At 37.2% G+C, this 9,027-nt stretch overlaps 1 protein-coding gene and 1 long non-coding RNA gene across 2 annotated transcripts in view; one reads left to right on the top strand and one right to left on the bottom strand.

Annotated features, from left to right (window-relative positions):
- Nucleotides 1–1,542: 1,542 nt before the first annotated feature.
- On the bottom strand, nucleotides 1,543–4,665 carry LOC145420220 (uncharacterized). Its single transcript, XR_013901530.1, has 3 exons — nucleotides 4,597–4,665; nucleotides 1,660–1,762; nucleotides 1,543–1,573 (listed from the first exon to the last, which is right to left on the bottom strand). It is a non-coding gene; the product is annotated as an uncharacterized LOC145420220 (long non-coding RNA).
- LOC113037030 (SR-related and CTD-associated factor 4-like) overlaps nucleotides 3,541–9,027 on the top strand; it is a 29,222-nt gene continuing 23,735 nt past the window's right edge. Inside the window, exons 1-8 of the mRNA XM_026193738.2 lie at nucleotides 3,541–3,771; nucleotides 5,413–5,496; nucleotides 6,154–6,198; nucleotides 6,298–6,459; nucleotides 6,556–6,673; nucleotides 7,392–7,525; nucleotides 7,640–7,786; nucleotides 8,105–8,178. Coding sequence (XP_026049523.1) covers nucleotides 3,742–3,771; nucleotides 5,413–5,496; nucleotides 6,154–6,198; nucleotides 6,298–6,459; nucleotides 6,556–6,673; nucleotides 7,392–7,525; nucleotides 7,640–7,786; nucleotides 8,105–8,178 — 794 coding nt within the window. The 5' untranslated portion in view covers nucleotides 3,541–3,741. The remainder of the gene's footprint in view (nucleotides 3,772–5,412; nucleotides 5,497–6,153; nucleotides 6,199–6,297; nucleotides 6,460–6,555; nucleotides 6,674–7,391; nucleotides 7,526–7,639; nucleotides 7,787–8,104; nucleotides 8,179–9,027) is intronic.

Below are 9,027 nucleotides of genomic sequence, written 5' to 3'. Positions count from 1 at the left end.
TGGGAAGTCACAAAGAAGGAAGAGCATGTGGATGGAAGCATAACTTGTGTTAAGCTATGCTTTGTTTGCAGGTGGAATTCTTGACATTGTTTCCTTTAGTATAAAACTAAGGACATATGTATCAAAATAAGACATCTAAGATTTTTGTTCATATTTTTATGTAGAGTACTGTCCCAAAGTCTTGGGCCACCCCTACACGTCTTCATATTTTGCTTGCAAGGAATCAGAAATCTAGTAATTTTTAGTCATGTTCATGCAAAACGGGGGGAAAAAAACAACAAATGACGTGACGCAGGACCTGTGAGATGCATTTAAACCTTCAGTTTTGTTCATCTACTGCTCACCAAGACCTTTAGAAATAGTCTCAGTGGAAGGGTTGCTGGCAAGAAGCCATTCTTAAGGAAGGAAAATGAAGTGAAAAGGCTGAGGTGTGACAAGTTACACAAGAACTCCTGAAAATCGGTGGCAAAGGGTCTTATGGTGTGATAAATCCAAATGTAAAATTTTTCATTCAAACCATTGTGGAAATGTATGGAGGAGGTACAACAGTGAGTGTCTATAGCCTTTTTTTTTTTTAAGTGGAGGCTCTGTCATGGTTTGGGGCTGCCTTTCAGCCTGTGGTATTTGACATCTTGTCATTAACACAGTAAAGTATTTTTAGAGTTTGATTGGCAACAACTTCATTTTTCAGCATGACAATGATCCCAAAACACTGAAAAAACACAATGAAAGTTGTGGATTGATTTGGACCTCAATGAAGAGCTTTAAATGTTCTTCAAGAAGCTTGGAGAACCATTCCTGAAGAATTCTTAAAGAAACTACAAAAAGTCAGTCATACAAAAGGCGACTTTAAAACTTGTTAGAACTATACAAAGTCTGTTTTGCCTTGTATACCGTATGTCCCTGTATGTTTACATGCTCCCATTTACCTAGTAAAATGCAAAGAAATGAGAGGTGGCTCAGAACTTTTCCAAAGTACTGTATGTACAAATTTTGAGCAGAAAGTTTTGGGACTAAAATGAAAATGGAAGGAGCAAAGCTGCCTAATATACTCTCGCTGTCCTTGTTCTTATGTACACACACACACACACACACACACACACACACCCACAGTGGTTTAAAGCTCAAAGCAGCTGTTACGTAACATTTTTTTAATGGTTAAGGAAGCCTTGAACTTTGCAGTGATCTTGCGAGATGTTAAGAATGATGGTCACTTCTTCTCATTTTAAATTTCATTAGTGCTGTTGCACCTTATCATCACATTTTGAATTTGAGTCCATCGCCTCCGTTTTTCACTATGTTCTCATAAAGATCGAGTCTCTAGTGAATTAGTTGACGTGTGATTCCTGCAAAGACAACAAGACAATTTTAAGTATGAGCAGCCCTTTAGGGATTACGCATATTGAAACGCATATACATGTTTCAGTTAGAAAACGCACTTTAAAGGCATTAAAGGCAATTGACCTTTATACTTACTTTGGTAGGTTTCCACTGCGAGACAGTAGATTCAAAGTGAGAAAAAGACATGCCACAAAGGTAATGACGACTACCCAAAATATTATAACAACGGAATCTGGGAGGAGAATAGAAAATGTGTTATCTTCGTGTAATAAAAGCAAGACAGAACAATTATGTAAAGCGTTAAAATAAACAACTTACATTTATAGTACTTTAACTTTCTCTCATCCACAATCACGGGATCCAGGTAATCATAATAGTATTCATATATAATCCCGCTGGTAGAGTTCTCCATTCCAGCCATCTGAGAGGGAACGTGTTACTGTCTCATTCACAAAAATCAGCTAAAGAAAATAATAGCCATTTACTGCTATTTCTACCATGAATCGTCTTAGAGGAATATCCGTGAAATCCTCACCCGCGTGTGTGTTTAGCGATTCAAGTCCAGCTGTTTCTTCTGTCAGTACTACTCGTTTTGTATTTTAAAGGCTGGATGCAGTTTGCAGGTTTGGTCACAAGGGGGCAACATAAAGCCATTCAAGAAATGCGGCATTCTGGTTCTGCGCTCGATGTTTTTAAATTCCATGCACTTTATATTTTACCTATAAATGTAATTGCTATAAGACACAGGTGTCGAACTCCAGGCCTCAAGGGCCGGTGTCCTGCAGGTTTTAGATGTGGCCTTGATGCAACACAGCTGATTTAAATGTCTAAATTACCTCCTCAACATGTCTTGAAGTTCTCCAGAGGCCTGGTAATGAACTAATCATTTGATTCAGGTGTGCTGACCCAGGGTGAGATCTAAAACCTGAAGAACACCGGCCCTCGAGGACTGGAGTTTGACACCCCTGCTATAAGAGATTTTGTGGATTTTATTCTTCAGACACCCCCATCGGGTGGGGGGCGTGGGGCGCCAGCAGGAATTAATGGGATCTCATGGAGCTCTAACCCAGCAATTGAATTTTCATTGTGTTTTCAGATACTATACACTTAGAATTTTAGATTCGAATTAGTTTTTGTTTTTTTTAGGGACGTTACAGCATCATGAGTCACTTTACGATATCCGACATTTTAGTTTCAGGCATGAAGCTAGCTGCATTGAATTTGTAACAGCAGCCTCCTCTTTAAACAAACCAGTCCCTTCTTATCAAATCGTGCACTTTTCTGTCGTTGGTTTAATTCAATTCTAATGTCTCGTTATCGAATAGGTGCCATCAAGGAAAGGCATATAGTCGTAAATCCAGAACTCGTCATAAGACTGTAAGAATTAGCAAGACGCTTGATGAGATAAATCGATAAGCAAAAGAAAATTCCCTAAAAGAAAAAAATAGCTCCACGGTGTCTTTTATTTCACACAACATTGATACGGTATTAACCAAAATAAAATGTGTCTCGCTCATTTCAGCCGCTTAACTCCATGTCATGAGCGCCACCTGCTGTGCTTCGTGCTGAATTACAAACAACTTCTTGATTGGCTCTGGTCTTTATAAAATCATTGGAAATTTAAAAAAAAAAATCAGTATACTAGATGCTATTTTTAACAGTTTGCTAATAAGTACATATAATTCCATCTTTATTTTAGTTATGTTAAAAAATAGGAGCAGACATGCTGAAATATGTAGAGTACACAGGGACTTAAAGAACCCAGCTCTAATAAGTCGTGCTGAACTTATGACACTGGAAATTGTTTGATTGTGGACAGTTGTTCTCGTCTATAAAGGGCACTAGGTATTCACACTGACAGTTTTGGGCACATGGTCGTCATTCCAAAGGTTTGCCCATAAACTGCGACTTATCTAAAGCCGGGCCAAAAGTGCATTACCCCACAAGACAGGTTGTGGGAATTTCACCTGTTACAGTTGTCACTTCTCATCGTCTACTGTGGATTCAGTCATAAATTCCCTATGAACAGTTTAACTCAGAACAATACTCATTTTGCCTTTGCATGATAGGTCCGAAAATCAGTTAATTTTAGTAAAATGCTTCCAAAAGTCATCCAAACGATTTTTGTAGAAACATACGGAGACGCCAAATTTTCCGATAACTGTGAAGGCAGCATTACCTCGTGACATCACAGGCGCTGTCTACAGGGTGGAACCGTTAAGCTAGCAGCAGTTTTTAGCTTAGCTGAGCTTTGGTTAGTCCACGTCGAAAGGAAAATAAAGCTTCCCGATGCTCGTGGTTGTTATGCTATAGTTAGGTGAAGCTGCGCGTGGTTATGGTCAAGGTAAAGTAATCAAATATAAAGACTAGTCAGTTGGCTTTCAACATTAACCAGTCGTTATGGATGCAGTGAACGCCTTCAACATGGAGGTAAAGTTTTTTCATGTTTTACTTAAGTCCCACGAGCCAAAAGCAAATATAATGCCAGAGCTAACGAATGCCAGTTATTTTCTTATTTGACACTTAATATTAGTGGTTATTATTTATTTACCATGGGGACAATGCCAGCTTAGTGTCCAGTTGCAACGTAAACATTGTATCTGCTAAGCATTAGCTTAACTGTAGTTTGATGCTAGTACGTTAATCCTAGACGGCCTTTGAGTAATCATGTAGCTTAATTATTAACTTAGCCCTACTCTACTTTATTTATAAAGATGCACAGGCCATCAATGATTGTTGTAGGGACATACGCCACTTTTGTAGAATTAGTGAAATACAGCTGTCGTTAACACATTAGCCTAAAGGTGTTCGGATATTTACTTTTGCTTCCAACGAGTTAAGCAAGCAAAGCTTTTCATAAAGGCTACTGGATTATTTAATGTTTTGTATACTTGAAGTGTGTTTATTATCGGCTCACTTAAGTAACACTTTTGAGTTGTGTATTCTTTAAATTTGTTGCAGCTTTAGAAAACTCAAGTGGCCGTTTATGTGATGTCTTGCATATTGTTGTGTCAGCGTTGGTTTGTTGGTGAAAATTAAGTATTATACTAAATTAAGTACTATACTAAAGCATAGATATGATTAAAGAGTATTAATAAATAAAATTTAACAATACACAGTCATGTTGGAGTAAACTTTCTGTACAAAAAAGATACTTAACTCTTTACATTAATGTAAAAACTGTAAAAAAGAAAAAAAGATCAGCACAATTTCATAGATGGGAATAATTTTGTAAAATTTTAAAAAGCTACAGACCTGAAGCCAATGTTAGAGAAAGTCTTGTGCTGTCTGTCCAGTAAGTGGTGCAGAGGTTAGTCTACAGAGGATTTAAATATGATCATTTGATTGACTGCTGTGTCAGCACTAACATCACTATCTGCTCAGAAAGTCCTACTGCCAGATTCACTCACACTATGGTCAGGGAAGTGTGAGTCTGGCATTGTCTCTGTGAAAAAGTTATATTACACTCATTGTTGTCTCTGGGTTTTAATCACCTCATCAAGCTTGTATTTATTTTATTGTCCCTGGACCTCACATTTACCATGATGATAGCTTAAGCAGACCTGATATTTCATTCTCTGAGCTCTCCACTTAGATCAAATCCTGTAACCTTGCTGTCACCATGAGGACGACAGTCTTCACTTTGCTCAGTAGAATAACTAGTGTGATCAGCTGGTAAAGATTCTCTATTGTTAACAGTACACTGAGAAGAAACCCCAAAAGTAGATTTGCAAAACTTGACTTGACTAGACTTCCATAAAAGGAAAATCAACTGTATCACTTTATATCCAAATAAATTAAAAAAGCAAATATAAGAGAACTGCTGTAACAAGCTGCCACTTATCACAGCACCAGAGGGGAAATATAAATTTTCAAACTTTTATTAAAGACTTTTTTTGTTTTTTTAGTTTTGAGGTTTTCCTGTTACTGAATGGTCTATTTGTTGCTACATTTGATTATTATTTTGTCCTTTTGTTTTATAAAGGACACCACATATCTAGTATAATTGAATGCCAGTTTCTCTTTTAAAATGAACTAATTTTACATTTTTCCTCTTTCATTACCTCTTAGTTGTTCTCCATGATTGACATGAAGCCGCCAATATCCCGTGCTAAAATGATGTCTGTAACAAAATCAGCCATCAAGGCTATCAAGGTAAAGTGAATTTTATTGTTGGATACCATCATGCATAATGAGCAAATATTTAGAAAAAAACCCAAGGTTGTGGTTCTTACACAAAGAAACTTAACAAACAAACACTGTAGGTTTATGTGTATTAACTTTCTGATTTTTATTTTTTTATATTTTTTTTAAACAAAATGCTTCAGTTGTGTGTGGTAATTAATGATAATCATAATATCTTAAGTGTAGAGACTTTATATACACACATGTATATCTCTATTAGTCTATATCTGTGCCTGTGTGTGTGAATAATAATAGTAATAATGATATTAATAAAAACATCAGGCAATCACTATGAGCAAACGGTTTTGTCATAGGTCTGGGGAGGTGAATATTATTATTCCACATATATTTTAAGCATATTGAGTTTTCTACTTTACCCTATCAGAAGTTTTGCTCTTGGCAAAATGAGGTGTCACTTGTTTTGGGGGTTTTTTTTGTTTTTGTTTTTGAAGCTTCAGCTGAGAAGAGTAGTTGAAGTGTTTGATGACTCTTTCGACTGATTACAGAAATCATGCAGTAAATGAGAATTTTTTTTTTTTTTTAGCACAAAACAGCATGTTTTTATTTGTCTTATGCTACCATTTTGATAGTCATCCTGTGACTGAAATATTTTTTTTGTCTCATTAGCTTTACAAACACGTTGTCCAGATTGTTGAAAAGTTCATTAAGAAGGTATGTATTATTCAGCCGTTTAATCTTTACTATGTTGCCAAGTTTAGATAAAAGTGCATTTTACAGTTGCGGACTGTAATTTCTTTTGTTTCTTTTCAGTGCAAGCCTGAGTTAAAAGTTCCTGGTTTATATGTGGTTGATTCCATTGTTCGCCAATCACGCCATCAGTTTGGTGTTGACAAGGATGTATTTGGTCCAAGATTCTTGAAAAACTTCACAGAGACCTTTCAAAACCTTTATCGCTGCCCAGAGGATGACAAGGTACTTTGTGTTTCAAGTAATTTATATAAGTACAATAAATGCTTTAAAAAGAATCTCATAGATTTCCCCACCCCCCCCCCCCCCCCTTTTTTTCAGACTAAAATTGTCCGTGTCCTTAACCTGTGGCAGAAGAATGGTGTGTTTGACATGGACATCCTTCAGCCTCTAATGGATATGGCAAATGGTGTTATTGCACCTCGCCCTGCTGTGGAAGGTAGTAGAACTGGTAGTGGAACTTTGGGCAGTGTTTTTAACTATCTGAGAGTAAATTATGTTGTAATTAGGGAGGGGGGAATTCCTAAGAATTTAGCGATTCCAGTTCAGTTATCGATATCACTTATCAATTCAATTACTTATTGATTCTCCTTGGGTGCTAATTCTCTCTGTTTTGAGGGTCACCACTATCGCTAAGCAACATTTTAATTAATTGCATGCTTTGTCAAACAACTGTGCACGTTGGAGTCATTTCCCTGCTTTGTGGTGATCATTTTTGGGGTCATTACTCAAAAAAGTAAGTCTGGCTACTGGCCCGAGGTCAGCATTCATTGCCCAGCCCTTTAACATCACTCTTTGTTCTTGGCTAGCTTAACGTTAGCATGTTGTCTGTCTAGGTGGTTTCAGTTGTTTCTGTCTTGTATGCAGTTTACTGTTGAATTTTTGTCTTTTTGAGCAATAAAAATAAAGGTAATGGCCACATCCATGCTACAGACTACACTGCTATTTTCCTCTCCTGGTACTGGAAAAAATAAATTAATAAATCCAAACTGAAATCTGGTGATTGTAGCAGAAGTGCAAGTGTAACCAATATGTGGAATTGTTAGGCAAGCAGAATAACATTCAAAGAAATTAAGCTATTGGGAACCAATTCTCACTTCCTATCCCTAGTATTAATTCATCATGCAGACACAAGCTGTTTTATTGTATCTGAACAGTTCCTACTGAGCCCCAACCAGAGACACGGCCTCCTGTCAGTAATGTTCCAGTCATGCCTACAGTCCCCCAGCTACCCAGTCCTGATGCCTTAGCTGCTGTGGCACAGCTGTTTCAGTCTCCACATGGTCAGGAGGTAAGTAATAATGTGGTTTATGTCCTCCAGCAGTTTAACTAATGTTGTGTTAGGTCTAAATGGCCCCTGTTGTTTTGTTTGTTTGTTTTTTTGTTTTCCTTTTTTTCTTTCTAGTTGCAGAGGATGCTCCAGAACATCCAGCAGGCAGATAAGACCCTAGCAGCCACCACTGAAAACAACATACCAAAACAGCCTCAGATCCCACTGGCCCAGCTCAACGCATACAGTGCACACACTGAAAAGAAAAGCTCATTAGCTGAGGTACTGGCACAGCTCTCATTTACATAATTGTTTAATAAATACAAGCGGTTGGCATTTCAACCAAAGACACAATGGGCCTTGTTTTCCTAAATTCTATACAAAACTTTTTGATGGCTGCAGTCGACTTTGCATATTTGTCCCATTTGTACAGCACCATCTAATCTCACCATGTTATATGGATTTTATTGGTGTGATATAACCTGCTTGTTAGTGTTCATTTCCACTTTTGTTGTTTAATGGTGGTTGGTAAACAGCTTTAGGGTAGACAAAAAGGAGTTGTGTCCCTATCCTCAAAACATTTTGTATATTTTTCTCCAGAAACTTCTTGACCGATTTGACTATGATGATGAACCTGAAGACACAATGGCTACTGAGGGCAACATTCACTCACAGTGAGTTTCTGAAAATGTACTCGTGCTTTTACACATGTGTGTAGGGCTGGGTATCATCACTGATTTCTATAACTGATTAAATTCTGATTTACAAGATCCTGATTCGATTTGATTCAATTCCGTTTTGACTCCGTCAGAAATATTATAATTATAATCATTTATCAGTAAATATCCATATATTTTTATATCCATTTATAAAATCTATGTATAAAAACAAAGCTGACACTTGTGAGACTTCATCAGAGGTGTAAGCATCACAGCAGATGCCTTTGTGTCAAAGTAACTGAGGAAAGTATTAAGGAGATTTTGCTGCCGTAGCTTTTTATAGAAGTTAACCCCCTTAAAAATATTCTTCAGTAGATCAAAAACTGAAGAAAACCATGAACCAACAGATGAACATTACCTGATGCTGCTGAAGTGAAGCAGAGCAAAGTTAGAGGTTTTATTAGAGACATAGCTAAGTGTTTTGTGGTTTGGTACAATTTGTAAAAGTTGAAATTTCTTCGGTATTGAACAGCAGATATTAGGCTTTCTTGTCGGAGGTCATTTTTTTGGAAAAACAAAACAAAAACCAGCAGCTGACAGCACTGTACTCAACGGTAGACTGGTGTGTAATATGCAAGCAAATAATGCAGAAAATAGAGATTTCTGATTGGACACTGGCTGAAAGAAATAAGAAGTAAAGTAAGAGCAAATTCATGACAATGCTTATCAAATGTGAAGCGTAGTTTTGATATTCTTTTTCTGCTGGTTCAATGAATTTTAGTTGGAGAGTGACGAAACCTGCAGCTTCAGAATCTGTGAGATGTTGTCTTCAGCACCCGGCATGTCCGCGTACATGCCGTCGGG

The sequence above is a fragment of the Astatotilapia calliptera genome, chromosome 14 (assembly GCF_964374335.1).
Source record: "Astatotilapia calliptera chromosome 14, fAstCal68.1, whole genome shotgun sequence".
Lineage (NCBI taxonomy): Eukaryota > Metazoa > Chordata > Actinopteri > Cichliformes > Cichlidae > Astatotilapia > Astatotilapia calliptera.
This window is presented reverse-complemented; position numbering and strand designations above follow the sequence as displayed.